The following is a 19,772-nucleotide window of genomic DNA, read 5'->3' as shown; positions in this document are numbered from 1 at the left end:
AGAAGTTGACAGCTGTTGCTGATTAAAACATTCCCAACTGTGCCAGCAGAATTGCACTATTGAGATGCTAAGTGTAGCTAGACAGAGCCTTTATGAATAGCTTAAACACAGTCCCTCAGAGTGAGCTCTGGCCTTGTGGATGGATGTAACTGGGAGTCACTCTGCAGTTGTGAGGGTATCATTCTGCAGAATGCCCCCCCCCATGCCCCCTGGAGGGTTCTGAGACAGCCTTAGAGATTTGCCATTTCTTAGCGGGGCAACGGGACTCAGGGCCATGTTTCTCTGCGCTAATGACTCCAACAAGAGTAGGCAGAGCATCTAACTTTCCAAGCAGGGGTCTGTCCCCTGGCAGGAAATGAACATCTGTGTTGCAGGGATCCTCTCTTTTGGCCAATCTCTCCGCCCACGGCCTTCCGCTCTACCACAGGGGGCTGTGCCGATGAATGGGGTGCGCTCTGCTCCGCGGGGGTCTCCCCTGGGGAGGGGGTGTCCGATTTGCTACTGCTTCAGTCTGAAGCCACAAATCTCAGGGCTATTCTGTGTCCACAGTCCCCAGATCTGAAAGAGCTCAGAAACCCAAAGTTCTTCATATCTGTCCTGATGGCAACATTTACCCTGAGCTCTACTGATATGACTCTATTTATAGTGTTTTTTTAACCAGTTAGAGGAAAGCGTTACACTTGGTGCTCCAGAAATACTGTATTTGATTGTGGGGTACTGTTTCAGATTTTGTTGAAGGTAGTGTAATGCTACATATTACCTTTCTAACATATGATACATTGTGATTCTGAAATATATTGGGCCCTGTGGATGTAGGACAAGTGATTACCCGTCTGTCATAAGTAAGGGGTAGGGGTGGGAAAAGAGACAAAGGAACTATAATGTCAGCGGGGTCACAGAGCCGAGTTGCCTTCCTTTTCGTCCCAGCAATAGAGCATCTCCAAGCACTGACCACTGGTTTCCCAATTTCTGTTCCGTGTGGTTGCCAGCAGTCTGCATTTGAAGCCAAGACAGCTCTTTGTTCCTTTTCAGTGCTGGGCTCTGGGATGGACCCCGACCTGCAGATGGATATCATCACTGAGCTTGACCTCGTGAACACTACCCTCGGCGTCACGCAGGTGCCTGGACTGCACAACGCCAGCAAAGCGTTCTTATTTCAAGGTAAAGCTACTTCTCCCTTTGTGTGGGGCAGAGCTTGGGGAAGAGGTCTGCGTGGGGGGCAGTCGTTGGGCGTGTTTTTGTTGGAGATCATCTCAGCTCTTTCTCTTGTGTGATTGTCGTAAGGAAGGTTCAGAAATGCTGGGGGTGTTCAGATACTCTGGGGGGGTGTTCTGATGGGATGAGGTGGGGCACTCGAGGACATGGTGGTGAGATAGTTGGCTTGTGGTGACATATTTCCTTGGGGATTTTGGTAGAGATGTAAAGTGGAATGAAGTTGCAAAGTCCTTGAAAGCCACCGGCCAGCCGTATCATTTTTACAGCATATTTCTTTATTATCTGCATATTTACCTACAACTATACCTTTTCCTCCTTCGCTCATCTCATGGGCTCACGAGCACACAGGGTGTTTTACGGCTGTATTCTCAGAGGGGTGCAGCTTAGCTGGTTCTTCCCACTAAGCTTGACCACAGTTCATTAAGTCATTGAACAAGCACTCAGAGGCAGGATCACGTGCTTCTAAAATGCGTGGGCTCTGGAGCCTGACTGCCGGAGTCAGTTTCCTACCCGGCCACTTACTGGCTTGGAGACTTTGGGCAATTACTTGGCCTGACTCTTTTTGTGTCCTCATCTAAAATAATGGTACTGACCTCATGGGGCTGCTGCAAGGAGCTAATCCAGTGAAGTGGTTAAAACAGCGCCTGGTACATAGACTCTCAGTAAGTAGCTATTATTACGGAACTCCTTCTGTGAACCAGGCAACCAGCTAATAGATGGGTTACCAGTCAGAGTAAATAAGATAAGTGCAGCTCCTGCTTTAAAACACAGCGAGGAAAACAGTCATTACACAAGGAATTATTGAATTCCAGTTGTACTTACAGTGAAGGCAGTGTCATTTAAGTACAGTCAGATCTGCTTTAACGGGGGTGGGGAGGTGGTAGCGGCTGGGGAAAGGCTACCCTGAGAAAGGGCCATGTCTTTTGAGATTAGTAAGCCTGGTGTGGGGAAGGGTGGGGCTCAGAGCATTTGGGGGAGAGGAAACAGTACGTATGAAGGTCTTAAGGCAGAAACCAGCAGAAAGACGAGTAGCATGGCCGCAGGGAGAGGTAGGCAGGGGCTAGGTTACACTGGATCCTGTGGGCAGAACTGGTGTTTAGCTGATATCCACCGGTCTGGGTGTATTGATGGTTTATGGTCAGCGGCCATTCTGACAGGCAGGAGGCTCTGGACTTGTAATTAACTGTTGTAAATATAAATATTATCCCAGCCTGGAGGCCGGGGGAGTGGTTTTGTACTCAACTCGCAGAGCACGGGGGGCCTTCATGGAGGCCGAAGCGGGGCAGTGGCCTGATGGGATGTGCTGGGCGGGCGGCCTGGACGGTCCTCGGTGAGGATGCCTGGCAGGGTTGGTGGGGTTTTTTTTTGCTCAGCCTTTTATGAAGATGACAAAAGGATTGTTTCACAACATTATGGGATGAGATTTACATATTTACCGTGCAGATAACTTAAGCTTTGTTAATGACATATAGCAAATCTACAGTTACTGTATGATGATACATCATATGACTATGGATATATTAATTTCCACTTAATCTTACTAAGGAGTTGAAGTGCGTCGGCGGGCATGGTGAAGAGAATAGACTGGATTACTTTTCTCTTTGCTCAGTTATTGCTGAGCGACCCTGAGATTCTTGACCCGGGGCAAAGCTGCTGACACGTCCCCAGGGTTGCTATGGAAGCCGGGCTTCTCCATCACCTCCCCGAAAGCAGAAGTCATGCCTGTCTAGGTGCAGAGGTATCCGCACCTCCAAGGCTGTGTACGGCACACGGCACATCACCGTGATGAACAAACATTTTGAGTTGAGTTACAATTTCTTCTTTCCATAATAAAATTAACTACGAAATGAAGACCAGATTTCTTCTGTTCAATGTGCTTTACGAAAGGATATTTTGCCTGCTTTGCTCACTATTCATTCACTCATTCATTTATTCCACAAGTGTGGGCTTCCTGGGCTAGCACTCTGCTCTCCAAATTCTGTGTTCTCTGCTTTGGAAACTGCTACTGCGGTATCTACCAGGCTCCCACCACAGGGAGGGCATCTCAGCTTCTTTGGTGGGAGGTATAACTTCATCACAGGAGTCTGACTGAGGAGGGATTTCCCTTCTAAGGACGTTTGTGATTACATTGTATCCCCTTGGGTGATCCAGGGTAATCTCTCCAGCTCAAGATAGGTAATTTAATCACATTGGTAAAGTCCTTTTTTTTTTTTTTTTTTTTCCCCTGTGTAAGGAAACATACTCACAGGTTCTGGCAATAAGGACATGGACATTTTCGGAGGGTCATTATTTTGCTTATTATAAAGTCTGCTCTCTGGTTCCCCGAGATTCATGTCTGATATTGAGATTGCATCTCGATATCTCCACAAGTCTCAACTCACTACAGCAGCCAGGCAAACCAGACTGCACTCAACGCTGTGCTGGGAAGTCTCTGTAGCCAATTGTCCTGATTCATCTTTTACAAGGTTTGCTTCCCATGTGAGTACAGGATACAGTTTGGCTAAGTTTTCTGTCACGATGTAACAAGGGTCCTGTGTCTTCTCATTCCCAGCCCCAGCAAGAAGTTCCTCACTTCCTTTTTAGCCCTCATCAGCCGTATTTTTATTTTTTTATTATTTAAAAAATATATTTACTTATTTACTTTTAGAGAGAGGAGAAGAGAGGGAGAAAGAGAGAGAGACAACATCAATGTGTGAGAGGTACATCGATCAGTTGCCTCTCACACGCCCCCAACTGGGAACCTGGCTTGCAACCCCGGCAAGTACCCTGACTGGGAATTGAATCTGTGACCCCTTGGTTCGCAGGCCGACGCTCAATCCACTGAGCCACACCTGCCAGGGCACCAGCAGTATTTTTAATGTTCCTATTTCTAATAGTCTTTTCACAATGATTTAATGTTCTCTGGGATAATAGAGGGGTTTTTTTAAATGATTTTTTTTACGTCATTCTGAGTCTTCATTTGTTTACAGTGTGTTCAAAGTAATCTAGGCTTTTTCTGTCATGGTCTTCAAAAATGTCTCAGTCTCTTATGAGGGGAAACCCAAAAAACTCTGAATTATCTTCTGGAGGTTTGGGCCCCTTGTAGTACAGCTAGGTGAGTGTTCTAGGAACCCATCTGTATCAGTGTACCAGCTGGTGTGGTTGTGAGAGGCTGCGTTTGGCTTCAGTGAGTTTTTTTGAGACTCAATGCATTTGCCCATTTCGCGATGGTTTATTTATGAGTGCACCTGCCCACACCAGGCTGAGTGTTCAGCAGTTTTTGACTGAAAACGGTATGACCCTCCCCCGATGGCCCACCCTTCCTATTCACCCAATCTCTCCCTGAGAGACTTTTTTTTTTGCTTTCCTGAATGAAAAAGTCCTCAAAGGCAAACGTTTTGCTGATAGGGAAGAGGTGAAACAAAAAAATGGCAGAAGCACTAAAAGGCATCAAAATGAATGAGCTCAAAAACTCTTTTGAGCAGTGGAAAAACAGTTTTGATAGGTGTATTGCATCAAATGGAGAGTACTTTGAAGTGACAAGTTTACACATGTAAGAATAAATGCACAATTTTTAATAAATAAATTCTGGGTTTTTTGGATCCCCCCTCATATCACTCCACAAGGCCACTTGTGTATTTTTAGTTATTTGTGACAGCTGCACCCCACTTCCAGGTACCAAAATCCATATTAGTTTCCTATGGTTGCTATTACAAATGACCACAAATTAGTGGCTTGAAACAGCATATTTATTATCTTACTGCTCTGAAGGTCAGAAGTCTCAGATTGGCTTTAGGGGGCTAAAATCAAGTTCCTAGCCGAGCTGTGTCCTTTTTGGGCACGGGGTAATCAGTTCATTGCCTTTTCTAGCTTCTGGAGGCTCCACACTCCTTGGCTCCTGGCCGGGGCCATCCAAGCTCTGCTTTGGTTGATCAGTTGTCCTCTCCGGTACTGACTCTTCTGCCTCCTTGTCTTCCCTCACAAAGAAGCTTGTGATTACATTGGGCCCACCCAGATAATCCAGGCTAATCTCATCTGGAGGTTGACAGTTTAATTACATTAGGAAAGTCTCCTCCATCACCTCCTCACCTCAGTAAGATGGCACGTTTACAGCTTCTCAGGATTAAGATGTGGACATTTTTACTGGAGGGGGGCATAATCGTGTCTAGCACAGGATGGCTACCCACTGTTGGGCAGAGATATGAACACTGTGATGTTTCCAGTGTATTCCAAATACGTCCTACTTTGCAGTGCAGCGCTGTCTGATAAAAATACGAGTGGTACCTGCAATTTTAATTTTTGTAGTAGCCGCATTAAATAAGTAAAAAGAAATGGGTGAAATTAAATCTAATTATACATTTTATTTAACCCAATATATAAAAAATTATCATTTCACCACATACCACAAAAAATTAATAGGTATTTTAAGATTTTTTAATAAAGTCTTTAATACCTAGTTTATATTTTATAGTTACTATATATGTTAATTTGGAAGCAAAATTTTCATCTGAAATAATTGAACTGTATTTAGATTTCATGAAATTTAAACTTAAAAAATAAGTTTGCTAAGTTATTCCATACATGCTTAGTTATCATATTTTAAAGATAGCTTTATTGAGGTATAATTGACTTATACCTCAATATTTGAAGTGTACCATGCCATAATTTTGATATATAACTATACCTGTACTATCACCGCAGTCAAGATTATGAACAAATTTATCACTCTGGAAGCTCCCCTTTTTTTCTTGTATAATCTGTCCCTCCTGTGCCTTTGTCATTATCCCCAGGCAACCAGTGATCTGCTTTCGGGCACTGTGCAGCAGTTGGCATGCTCTAGGGTATTATATAAACAAAATCATATGACAGGTACTTCTTTTGGCCTGGATTCTTTTACCAATGATAGTTATTTTGAGGCTTATACATGTTGAGCATATAAAATGCTTTTCTTGTGGGCAATGTCCGGTCTTACCTTTATTTTTCTCTCTTTATTTCAACCAAAAAATCTCTGTATTTTCATCAAGATATTTAGACCATGTACATTACTGTATTACTGACATAATTATATTCAAATATATATTTTTGCTCTTCGTTTCTACCTGTGCTATCTATTCCTTCTTACATTTTTCTGCTTTCTGGCTTCTTTTGGATAATTGAATTTTTTTGTTATGATTATAATTTATCTCCTTCGTTGACTTATTAGCTATTATTCTTTGTTTCATTATTTTAGTGGTTGCTTTGGGGCTCATCACTCTCTGCCCTTAACAACTTTACGTGTAAGAGCATTTCAGTAGTTTACTTCTCTCCTCCTGGCTGTTGTCTAGTGCTGTCAAACATTATAATTTTACTTATGTTATATACCCCGGACTGCCTCCATTGTTGTTGTTTTTTTCTAATAAGTCAAGTATGATTTGAATAGCTACAGCTAATAAGAATATCAGTCACATCTTTACCAATGCAGTTACCATTTTCTGTGTTCTTCAGTCCCTTATGTGGATTCACATTTTCATCTGTTATCATTTTCATCCTGCCCGAAGAACTTCCTTCAACATTTCTTAGAGTGCATGTCTGCTGGGGATGAATTCTTTCAGATTTTGTATGTCTAAAAAGAAGTCTGTTTCTTTTTGTTTTTTCAAAGACATTTTTGCTGGGTTCAGAGTCTTAAGTTGGCAGTTTTTTTCCCCAGTACATTTAAGAGGTTGATCCATTGTCTTCTCACTTGCATTGTTCCTGAAGGGAAATTTGTTGTCTTGCAATCTTTGTTCCACTGCAGGTAATGTAACTTCTTTCCCTACTTTCAAGACTTTCTCTTTATCACTGACTTTGAGCGATTTGATTCTAATGTACCTTGCTGTGGTTTTCTTCATACTTCTTGTGTGGGGGATCTACAGAGCTTCCTCAAATTCAGAAAACAAACTGGCCATTATATCTTCAAATATTTTCTGTACCCACCCCCCTTCTTTAGGAACTCCAGCTACATATATCTTAGGCTGCTTAAAGTTGTTCCACAGCTCAGTGATGCTTGGTTCATTTCAAAAATGATCTTTTCTCTCTGTATGTCATTTTTGATAGTCTTTGTTGCTATGTCTTCAAGATCACTGAACGTTTCTTCTGTATTGCCTGCTGTTGTATCACTCAGTGATTTTTTACAAATCTCCTCTATTGTAGTTTTATCTCTGTAAGTTCAGTTTTGACCCTTAAAATTTTTTCATGTTTCCATCTAACTCTTTGGGTAGATAGACTTCAGTTACAGTAACTGTTTTAATATCCTTGACAGCTAATTCTAATATTTGTATCAGTGCTGGGTCAATTGTGGTTAATTTTCTCCCCATACTGCTTTTCTTTGCATGCCTGATAATTTTTGATTGAATGCCACACAAGTGAATTTTACCTTGTTTGGTGCTGAATATTTTTGTATTTTTATAAATGTTACTGAGTTTTTTTTTCTAGGACACAGTTAAGTTACTAGAAAACAATTTGGTCTTTTTGGGTCCTACAGTGAAGATTTGTTAGGTGACCTAGAGCAGTGCTTGTGCTAATAGCTGGAGTAGAGCCTCTTATTTTTCATCCTTCAGTACTGAGCCGAATTCCCGTGAACCAGGAGATTTCCTACTTTAATTGGTGGGAATAGGTACTATTCTCAGTCCTGAGTTTAGGCTGGGCGCTGTTACCTTTCGGGTGGGGATGCTTTGTTCTTGGGGACTTTTCTCATGTGCACACACTGGGTACTGATTGTGAGACAGGTCCGTACTTTCCCTCTGTGCTCTTGTCTCCTCTCCTGAGTGCTGCCTGTGAAATGCTGGTGCCTCGGTTTCCCCGGGTTCTTGGCTTCCTCACGTCCACTCAGGGAGACTGTGGGGCTCGGCACAGCCTGGGGGCTCCGTCAGAGCAGGAAGCCTGGTACTGGTCAGGCTCCTCTCCTTTGGTGGTCGTCTCTCAAAGATCACTGCCCTTCATTGACAGATATCCAGGGTCTTGGAAACGGCTCTTTCCACTGAATATTCATTTTAAATTTCAATTCAAGAGAATTCAAACAAACATAATTTCCTCAGTCACACTGGCCACATTCCAGGCGCCCCGTTGATGTGTGTGGCTGGGGGTCGCCACACTGGACAGTGCAGGCCTGGACAGGCTTACAGGTTTTACTGTTTCACCCCGCTCAGTTAACGGGAAGGCTACAAAATCCTATCTTCCAGTGTTAATATGTGATAACAACTAGCAAGCTACCTAAGCTCTTTTCCTCCATTGACTCATTGATAAAATGGAATAATAATAGTGCCTACTGTACATGGTTATAGTGAGGATGAGATACATTAATGTGTATAAACTGCTACAGCAGTACTAACCCTAACCCCGACTCATTAAATGGGAGTCATTTTTAAGTAATGGGGTTGAACTTTGACCTTCTTCTCCTGTGTGTATCAGCTGTTTTATGTGTTAGTAAAGTTAGATTTTAAAACCTTTTTTAATTGATTTTAGAGAGAGGGGAAAAGAAGGAGAAAGATAGGAAGAGAAACATTGATGTGGGAGAAAAACATCGATCTGTTACCTCTTGCAGGCATCCTGACCGGAGACTGAACCCACAACCCGGGCATGTGCCCTGACTGGGAATCAAACTGCAACCTTTTGGTTTGTGGGGTGACGCCCCCACCAACTGAGCCACACCAGCCAGGGCAGTGATGTAGATTTTAACCTGCAAAGATAGGTTGGAGTAATGGGAAAAGCAGAGGGTAGAGAGTGGGCAGAAGATTAAGGCTCAGCCCTTTAGATGTATTAATTTATTTCATCCTCACTGCAATCATAAAGGTAAGTCCTACTATTGTTCCATTTTATCAATGGGGAATGGAAATACCTTGAGGGAGTACTTAGGGTTGCCAGTGTATGTGTCTCAATGTTTTGAAGCATCAGTGTTCTAATCTGGAAATGGGAAGAATACACAGACTGATTGCAAATATTTTTTAAAAAAGATTTTATTTATTTATTTTTAGACAGAGGGGAAGAGAGAGAGTAATGGGGGGAGAGAAAAATCAATGTGTGGTTGCCTCTCGCATATCCCCCCCACTGGCAGCCGGGACCACAACCCAGGCATGTGCCCTGACTAGGAATTGAACTGGTGACCCTTTGGTTCTCAGGCCAGTGCTCAATCCACTGAGCCACACCAGCCAGGGCTGATTGCAACTATTAAATGACAACAAATGGGAAAGCACTTTGAGTATGTAAAGTATAAAAAATGAATTTATTATTCTTTCTTCCATTAATTTTTATTTCTTCTCATATTCTATCATTGTTATGTCCAGCCCTGAGCTACTATATATTAAGGGAATGAAAAACCTTCATTTAAATGGAATCCTATTAATAATGTTGATAAATTTAAGCGGAAAGCACATTTAATTGGAAGCAGTCCTATAATCCCGACTCCGAAGTCTGATAGGATTTACTTGGGGGCTAGCCAGCTTTTAAGGTTGTCTTTGTTGTTGCTGTCCATGTGTAGGGCTCAAAGTTAAATCGGATTCTTATTCTCTTCTTGCCTGAAATGGATTTTATTTTATTAGGGGTTGGCGGTGGGGGCAGGGAGAATGAACAGCTGTGTTTAAGACTGGCACCTGTCTTCTCTAAGCTGAAACACATTCTACAGACCAGCATCCGAGTTTTCAAAGTCGTTTCGGAACACCTCTGCTTTGCCTTGAATGGGACTCAGCAGATCTGAGGCTTTGGAACCGCACATTTTCCCGACCGACTGTGCCTTGGTGTGAAGTAGTTGGAAGGATGTGTCTGTCCATTGGTGTTTCGTGTATGGAAGTGAATTAGGATATGCATGAGTGAAAATTTTTTGTGTTGCTTTTTTTTTTTGGTCTTCCAGGGAAGTGCTACCTTTCAGGAGTTCTATTTAGGAGTTTTCTAAAGGAAAAAAAAATAGCCTCTTTCAAGTAACTTGTTTCATATGACAAGATAGAACAAAGGCTAAAGTGGATACTTTCAGAAGATTGAGACTTTTAGCACCTGTTTGCATTCTAGGCCTTTACGCTAGATGTTGTGGAAGACGCAGGTGAAGCAGGCAAAGACCTTGACCTTTGTGATGTTACAGTGTAGACTGGATGAAGCTGCATGCCCTCAGGTACTCCGCTGGAGAGCGGAATAGCTTGGGCTTGCAGTGGGGTATGGATAAAGTCCCGAGTATGTAGAAGAGAGAGCCTTCTTCTCACGAGATAACCCGGGGAAGGAGGCACTGGACCCAGGCCTTGAAAGATGAATAGGAATTAAATAACATGTGGTTTCTGCTACATAGGAGCACTGCCCACGTGTAATCGTTTTCACAAAACGGTGCTTGAAGCTTGAGCTAGAGTTCTTAATGCTTAGAAAATTTGAGTAAGATGGAGCTCCCCAAAGGGTTAGTTTAATGCTGATCTTCCAGATTTCCTGCCACCCACTATTGCCCAAGTCTGAATTGTTTTTTCTGTTGATTGGATGCGCTTCATCGCTAATTACCTCTGGGAGCATTTATAAGTCAACCTCACTTTGAGTGGAGTGATTTAGTATAACTTCGCATTTAATCAATTAGTGGAGTGATCCAATTCACGTACCAGCATCTCCCAGATATAAGTGGTTTTGCTCTTGCCAGAATAAAAGTGGAGCAAGCTGCTTGAGTGGAGTGGGCTTGCAAGTCCCTCTCTGGGGCAAAGTAACACCTGTGCTGGCATATTCTGGAAAGTCATTAAATGGTTATGTGACTTAAGTGTATATCACAGAGCAAATAAACTGTACTTATTTCCCAAATTTGAGCACTTCTGACATCTACAGTAAGTCTGTTTTCTCGCTGTTCCTCTCCCATCAAATAGTGTAGTGAGGAAAGCAGGGATGGAGAGAGAGACAGCAGAGAATGTAACAAGACAAGAGTTCTTTTAGAAACCATTAGGTATGTGAGCCAATCCCATACAAACAAATGGATGTTGGGCAAATCACTTCACCTCATGGAATCCGTTTCCTCTTCAGACATTGGGTAATAACGTAAAGTCTATAAAGTCTACAAGTTCTTCTAAGGGTTAATTTAGATTACATACATTTATTGTAAGTGATAAAAAAGCAATGTAAATGTTCAATATTGTTATTAAGAGTATTCTGAAAGTATATGGTTTTCATTAAACAAATATTTAGTGGGCACCTACTATGTGCTTGTCACTATTTCAAGCACAAGGAATATAGCAGCGAGCAAATCAAAGTCTGGCTCTTAAGGGGAAACAGACGGTAATCAAATAAGTGTAACGTTTGTTCAGATAACTTTGAACAGTTTATATATATAAACTCAGGAAAATATTTCTGTTTCGTTTTTCTCAAGGAGTATATACTTGCAGTTCCTGGCTATGCTTCATGAGAAGGGTTACCTGTTGTCTGGACTGGAGTTTTGTTTAAAAGAAGGGTTATCTCAATTCCTAAAATGTATTTGCCTTTTAATTCTTCTACTAACACTTCTCTATATGTACTATTTTGTATCCCTTATATAGATGAGGAAATTTGAGACCAAGGGAATTTTAGTAGCTCACATCGTCTGTACTGACAGACACAGGATTTGAACTTGGGGACTTGGGAGCCTACACCTGCAGAGTCTGTCTTTGCCCGGCTGCACTGCCTGGATGTTTTCCCCCAGTTCAGGAGAGTGGGAGCGAGTAAACACAGGCAGTGCAATAAAGATGTAGCTTCTCTTAAGAGAAACCGAAGGACATCTGGCAAAATATCTCTTGGCAGGTATTTTAAATCAACCAGGACAGATGGTGTCTTGTCAGCTGATGAATTCTGTTTAATAGAATTTTATGATTCTTTCACTTGGAGGGGCCTGCTGACTACCTGTGGCTGAATACCTGGTCATCTGTTTGGCTGCCAAAAGGGCGCAGGCCAGAAAATCAGAGTTAACACATGGGGCTCCACTTCTATCCATTTAGAACGTAGTCCCTGTGGCCATTGGACCCGGGTTTTCTTGAGAGAGCTTTGTGGGACATTTGCATCTGCGTTGACTGCAGCGCTCTTTGGTGAACGCTGTGATTCTTAATTGGGATTTATTTTTCCATAGTGGGAGTAAGTTCTTTTCTGTGGGAACACATCTCCAAAATTATAATAAGTGGAATAACATGATTTGATATGCAAATATTTTATTCAATACAACTTTTCCTGGATGTAGCCAGTGCATGAAGTGGAGCCAGGGTGTATGGATACGCTGGGCTGGCTCAGCCCTCACACCTCTGGTCTGTCCACCTGTGTGGCCCCCAAACGCCCGGCAGCAGGGGCTGCAGAGGAGGCATGGGGCCGCGGCCCTGGGGATCCCAGGTTCCAGCCCGGCTCTTTCACTGTTGACTTCGGGGTATATTACTTAACTTCTCTGGGCCTTGGGTCTTTAAAGTTGTGGGCTATTTTTAGTTGAACAAGGAATACTTTGCAAAACAAAATGCAAATGTAGACAAGCACAGAGGATTAGGGAAGCAGCCATGCTGTTCCTGTTCCCCAGAATCCACACATGTTAACATTCTGTCTTATTTGCTTAGAACCTTAACAAAATTAGAGTAAGTTGAAGTTCCTGTGTTCCCCTCCCAGTTCTTTTCTTCTCTCAGCCTCCCTAAAGGCCATCACCAACATGGTCAGTGAATGTTCAGTTCATGTGAATGTATGTGTGTGTGCACTTATGTTACCACATGTCCACATTAGTATGTGTGTGTATAGAAGTGTATATGAGACAGAGCCTATGTGTGGTGGTTATATGCACAGCTTTTGGGGCCAGACTGCCTGCATTCAGATCCCAGCTGACTCTTACTGGCTGTGTAACCTTGGGCAAGGTCTTTAACCTCTCGTTTATTCCAGGTGTGATGAGGAGGTGATAAATTATCTGTCTCATAGGATTGTTCTCTGGATTCAGTGAGTTGATTCATAGAATGTATTCCTAGTGTATTATTGGAAATACAGTCAGCATCCAGTGCATGTGAGCTATTGCTTTGTGTGGTTTAAAAATACATATAAATGGCATCACACAGTATGGATCTTTCTGAAACGTAGCATTTCATTACCATTATTCTTCTGAGGACATGTAGATCTAGTTCGTTAGTTTGAACTGCTGTATAACACCACCCTGTATTCATCCATTTGCCTATTGATGGAAATGGCTTGGTTCAGATGTCTGACATTATTTTCTCTTGTGCAAATATCTAGTCATTTGTCCATATCCCTAACAGTTTGCTATCTGACCACAGTGCTTCCAATGTGATCTGATCCAGACACAGCAGAGCAACCTCTCTTTGTTCAAGTTCATACGTTTCTATTGCTGCAGCCCCATCACAGAATTAAGTCATAATAAACTTACTGTGGACCAAGATCCCACAGAGGTTTGTCTGCATGTTGTTTTCACTTATTTCTGCTAAGCTCTGACTTCTCCCTTCTATATCTTATGCAGCTGTTTTTGTGTAGCCACGTTTATGTCCTTATGTTCATTACCATTAAATTTCAGTACTATCTATAAAGGGAGAGGGTTAGATAAAATCACCAAGGTCACTTGCAGCTCTTTAAAGTGAAATTGGTTATTTCAGAATAGCATTGTCCAATAGAATTTTCTGTGATGATGGAAGCTCCATATTGACACTGTCCAGTACTGTAGCCGCCAGCTACACGCGACTGTTGAGCACTTGAATTATGGCTGGTGTAACGGAGAAACTGAGTTTCTTTTAATCCTCCTGAGTACATGCTCAATGATTTTAGAGGGAGCAAAAGGGAGAGAGAGAGACAGGGAAAGAAACATCGATGTGAGAGACAAACATTGATCAGTTACCTCTTTGTACATGCCCCGCCCTGGACCAAACCCATAACCTAGGCAAGTGCCCTGACCAGGAATTGAACCCGTGAACTTTTGGTTACGGGATGATGCTCAACCAACTGAACCACAGCGACCAGGGCAAGAAACTGAATTTTGAATTTTATTTAATTTTAACTATTTTAAATTTAAATTTAAGTAGCTGCATGTGACTAACGGCCTCTCTATTGGGTAGTGCAGTTCTAGAGAAAATGTACTGTAATTTTAAAAGATAAAGTTGTATTTATAAGTATAGGAGGAAACAAACAAGGGGCTAGAATGGCCTGTTCAGGGTCAGGATGCATGGGGTTTTTTTTATTGATGTACAGGATTATTTTTCTTTTACTTTTTCCCACTGGGAATCATCTTTGTTCCAGGCACAATCCCAGGGGCTAGAGATGTGGCTGTGACAACTGCAGCAGGGTCCCTCCCATCCAGGGACTGCCTGCCTGGTGTCGTGGTCCCAGCCCTGGGCTCATGTTAGTCTCACTTAGGAACGTTTGAAAAAACTGTGATGCTGAGGACCCGCCCTTAAGAGATCATGATTAATTTCACCTACTGTGGGGCCCACGTTAGGCTTTGACGGGCTTGTAAAAACCGCAGCGGCGACTCTAGTTGGCAGCCGGGGTTCAGGGTCTGGTCTCCAGGACAGTGAGTGCCCTCTGGGTAAATGGCTGGAGAGGATCCCGTTTGGAGGTCCGAAGCCCTCCCCTTGGTGCGCTGTTGTGCCCCTGTCTTCCCTCCCCTCGTAGGAAGGACTGCCCGAAACATGGGGTTCAGGAAATCAATTTTGTGGTCTTATTTGCTGTGTGATAGTGTCAGACCTGGGAACATATCAAGATAAGCTATGAACTTTATTTCCTGGCAAAATGTATTATGAGTCTTCAAATTGGGTTTCTCTGCCCAGTCCTTTTTTTTTTTTCCTTCTATAGTCTTAGTTGGTTATCCAGGCTCTAGATCTGAGCTTCAGTGGGATGAGAAGAATGAGGAGCCATGTGTTTATGAGGTTGAAGGAATATTGGCTGGGGCCCTTCAGGGAGGAGGAAGGGTCTGGTTGTACCCCTCAGTATGGCTGGATTTCACTGGTTAATCACAACAAGAGCTGGTTGCTGTCTGCGTGTTCACCACGGGACATCTGGGGCTTCTGGAACAGGCGGACAGAGCATCCTGTATGCAGGACGTGCTGGTTGTTATGACAGAGGGAAAGGACAGCATGCAAAGCACAAGCCAGCCCTGAAAGCTTTTGCATGTCACTGTTGCTCAAAGCAACTTCCACGACCAAGCAAGGCCATGGCCTTCCCCGGGGAAAGGCAGCAAATATTTGTGAATGTTAACACAGTTTATTATAGTTTTTCCTTCTCATCACAAATATTTGGTTCAATCTCCCTTTAGCTCACAAAACACACTCACACCCCTGCCTCTGTGTCTCAGGAGACCGTATAAAAATCCTACCCAGTCATCCGGCCGTAGACCGAAAGGCCAAGATCGTGTCCTGGGTCTTTACATCAGCTGTTCCTTTGTCCCCTCTTGTTTCAGATATCCATGTGCCAAAGAGGCAAATGATCTGCTTCTCACGTACCCAGTGTGCAATATTACAACAGGGCTGGAATGACGTAAATATTTTTGGAAAGGGGAAGAATGGAAGATACATGATTACAGCAATTTGGGGATTTAATGGGCGCGCTGTTACAAGAGCCCTTAGGAATGAGCATGTTCTTTTGCTCCCTGGATGCAGATTTCCAGTCTGTTTTCCATGGCTCTGAGTTTTACTGTCTCCGGAGTCCCTTCTCTGCCTTTATCCTCTCTGGCTGCTGAAAGGCTCTGTCCGTGCACTTCTTCCCCATGGAAGGTGGGGGGCCCAGGGGTTGTTTTGTTTCCAGAACAGTCCTTTATCTAAGATTGTGTGGCTCTTTGCCTATAAAATGAGGACACCACTTAGCCATTTTCTCATCAATTTAATTCCAGTCAGATTAATGGTCCAAGAGCCACCCTCACGATTAACTTTGATCACCTGGAACCTGTCGGTTTTCATGGACCAGCCAGAGCCTGGGCCATTTTTGTTCCAACTGAGAGGATGCACTGGCACAACCTTAATTTGTTCAGATGTTTTAACAGGGGCACAGTGTCCAAAATCTTGATTGGATCCTTGCCTTGAGGCTGAGTTTTGATTGGCCTGCTCAAAGTATTTCTCAATTTTATCTTTTTTGTTGTTTGGAGATGGGAAAGAAGTTCTCTCTTTCAACCCTACAAGTTCTAGAATTTCTGGATTCTATTCCTTTTATTTTCATCTACAAGGTGGCCAATGTTTTTCTTGCTTGTATCAGTTTGCTAGAGTTGCTATAGCAAAGTAACACAGGCTGGGAGAGTAAAACAGCAGAAATGTGTTGTCCCACACAGTTATGGAGGCTAGAAGTCCAAAGTCAAGGTGTGGCAGGGTCATTTCCTTCTGTGAAAGAAGGACCTCGCCCATGCCCCTTGCCTTGATTTGTAGATGGTTGTTTTCTATATCTTTTTACATTATTTTCTCTCTATATTCATTTCTATGTCTAAATTTCCCTTTTTATAAGGACACAGTCATATTGGATTAAGGTTCACCCTAAAGACCTCATATTAACTTGTTAGCTCAGTAAAGATCTTTAACCTTTAACTTCAATATGGTGACATTTTGAGGTACTTGGGGTTAGTACTTGGACATATGAATTTGGGGGGATACAATTCAATGCATAACACATCAAGGCACATACAACTTTCTGTCTTTTAAGCACATCAGGTACATTTTTCTCTTTCAGTTTATTTCAGATGACGGCTTTACCAAATATTTCATCATTGCTTAATGTGAGTAAACATCTTTCCAGCTGCAGTAATACAGTGTCCTTCTGCCCACTGCCATAAGCCAGTGCCGAATATTTTTAGTTTATTTGTTGTATTATGAAGGTAGCACCCCAATTCTTGTAGCAATTTATGTATCGACAAGAAGGCCAGGGGCTGTGGCAATATACCACCATCAAGTCCTAGTGATTGACAGACTCAAGAGTTTATTTCTTGCTCATGCCGCTTGCCCGTCATAGACTGTCTGCCTCCTCCTTCACATTTTTCTCTCTGTAGACACGGCGCAGCCTCCGTCCGTGGGCTGGCCATTGCAGGGGCAAAGGGAAGAAGAAAAGCGCAGCGTCCACTGGTCCGACGTGGTAGGTGTCACTCTTCAGGTTTCACTGGCCGAAGCCGAGCTTTAAGTTAAAGGAGACAGAGAATACAGTTCTCTTTCAGCTGGTTGGGGGTGGGGAGCACAGGGGAGGCAGGAGACATTTGTGAGCCCGGTTACAGCTAGCACAACAGACTTTGGGTATTTTTAGGAAAGTTTAGAGAGATGGTGGACAGAATGTGACACCTTGGGATAGGCTGGTGGGAAGGCTAGGGCAAAGGGTGAGAGAAGTGCTGTGGCCTCGGTGCTGAGATCTACCTGGAGTTCGCACCGGAAGGACCTTGTGTGTCGGAGACTTAGCAGGTTAACATGGCAGGGTTGAAGGGATCCTTGCAGGAAACAGTAAACTTTGTATTCCAGGACCTCAGGTTGCAGCTCTGCTGCTCAGTAGCTGTGTGACTTCTGTCAAGTGGCTTACCTCTCTGAGTCTGTTTCTCATCTGTCAAAGAGGGTAGCAGTGTCACCCACCTTACAGGCATGTTCTGAATGTTTCCACTCTCCCCCATGTGGTAACCGTGTAACATTGGACAAGGTATGTGACATATATGCCTCAGAGTCCTCATCTGTAAAATGGAGCTAATAGTATGTATTTTGTAGGGTTGTTAAAAAGGATTTAATGATGTAAAACACTTAAGCTGTTGCCTGGCTTGTAGAAAATACTCAACAAAGGATAATTGTTTTTATTGTAGTTGTAGTTAGCCTAGGTGATACACAGTCTCACACATATAGTGAGCACGCAGTAAATATGAGATAATCACTTTCTGCACTAACAATTTACTGGGTAGTGCGAGCCTAAGAAGCCAGAGGCAGGGAAATGGGGACTGAAGCAGCGAAGGAGGCCGAAAAAATGAGGGAGTTCATTACTAATCAGGGCCCAGTTTCCTGGCAAGGTGGTTGCTCAGTCTCTCAGGACGTGTTCATAGAGGTCCTCTGTGGTCGCCACGCCTCCGAACAGTCCATGTCCTTGGGGGAAGAGGCGAATTTATTACTGACTCCCAGTGCCCATGGGTGCAGATTCCCTTCGGGGAGCATCTGTTCCCACACTTCTGGGTGCATGTGCAGGATGCCAGGTGAGTGGCAGCTCCTGTGTCAGTGATGGTGGGCAGCATGGCGTGAGGTGAGGGACTTTTGGAGCATGCATGTGAGCCACAAGGGTAACTGGGAGCTCCCTGCCAGGCAGACAGTGAGTCTGCAGTGGTGTTGGTGGCGGCTGTGGCAGCCACTGCATCACCCTGAGATCAGTGTAAGCTAGCTGCCTGGGGCCCTCTCTGGCCTGAAACTCAAAGTGTGTGAATCTGGGGTATCTTATAAATACAATCATGGGCGACTGAAGAGGAGGTGCTTGGTATTTACTGAGAGCCTCCCTTGTATCTCTGGTGCTGTGCCGGACAGTTCTCACAAAAGAATGGGGTACCAGGAGAGGAGAAGAACTGTGAGTTGCCTCTTCTGATGTTGTGGTTGGGAAGGCAAGCTGTCTGTGGAGCTGAGCCAACAGGGGGGAAATTGGATGCACTCTGGATGCTTGATAGATGGAATGACTAAGGTTGTCCAGGCCAAGGGAAAAGGAAAGCAGCTGTTCCATCTCTGACTTGTGCTCCAATGTACTGGCAGTAGCTCTGAAATGTAGAGAGAAGAGGGATTTCCAAGGAGGATGCTGGGTTTCTCTGACTTGCATGGCCTCTTAGACATAGCCTCCCCATGGACCCAAACCGCCCAGGGGCCCAGTGGCTCAGCAACTGCAAGGCACCGGGTAGTAACTGTGGATTTTAGGCAGGTCCATGTTATGCTTCCTATCCTCTAGCAAATGAAAGAGTAGCTGGAAGATAAGCACACATGTAAAAGATTATTAAAACTATATCATTAATAGTTACTGAGCTTGAGTAGGAGGCACCTGTTATAGCTCAACAACCTCAACTCGGAGTCCATAGATAAGCTTTATTGAGTCTGTGGATCCCCTGAAATTGCATGCAGATCATGGGTGTATGCATATTTCTGGCAGAAGTCTCTATTGATTGATCACATTCTTAAAAACGTATGCAGCCCCTCACAAATTTAAGCACTCTATTGCATTTCATCCTCATTGCAGCCATATTTTTCAGATTAGAAAGCTAAGACCCAGAGACATGAAGTGGCAGAATCAGTATTTGAACCAGACGTCTCTGACCTCCAACCCTGTGCTGACCCACTTCGCCGCCCTGTGCTCTCACAGCGTTAGTAGGGAAACCAAGGAGCAGGGGGTGGTGCATTACCACAGCGCTGATTTGTGTCTGCGCTGATTTATGTCCGCGCTGATGTGTGTCCAGCACTGCTGTGCAGAAGCTGCTTTGAACAGACCGTCAGCACTTCAGGGCCAAAACGGGAGCCTTGGGATCCTTCGGTGTGGAGAGTGGCAGACTGAGGGCAGTGTGCTTCCTGTCGGGTTCCTGAATACACACGATGAGGGTGATGGTGGCCAGCTTTCCCTGTGTCCACGGAGACAGGAGCCAGCGTGTGACTTCATGAGGCGTGTAGTTTACACCCAAGGAGGAACTTCCCGAGTTAAGAGTGGGTGAC

General features: G+C 43.7%; 1 protein-coding gene across 2 annotated transcripts in view; it reads left to right on the top strand.

Annotated features, from left to right (window-relative positions):
• NELL1 (neural EGFL like 1) overlaps positions 1-19,772 on the top strand; it is a 716,398-nt gene that overhangs the window by 7,087 nt on the left and 689,539 nt on the right. For both annotated transcript variants that reach the window (XM_024558788.4, XM_024558787.4), the window contains exon 2: positions 1,033-1,161. In XM_024558788.4, coding sequence (XP_024414556.2) covers positions 1,033-1,161 — 129 coding nt within the window. The remainder of the gene's footprint in view (positions 1-1,032; positions 1,162-19,772) is intronic.

This window comes from Desmodus rotundus, chromosome 5 (assembly GCF_022682495.2).
Source record: "Desmodus rotundus isolate HL8 chromosome 5, HLdesRot8A.1, whole genome shotgun sequence".
NCBI classification, from domain to species: Eukaryota; Metazoa; Chordata; class Mammalia; order Chiroptera; family Phyllostomidae; genus Desmodus; species Desmodus rotundus.
Note: the sequence above shows the minus strand (reverse complement) of the source record. Positions and strands in the feature narration are given on the sequence as shown.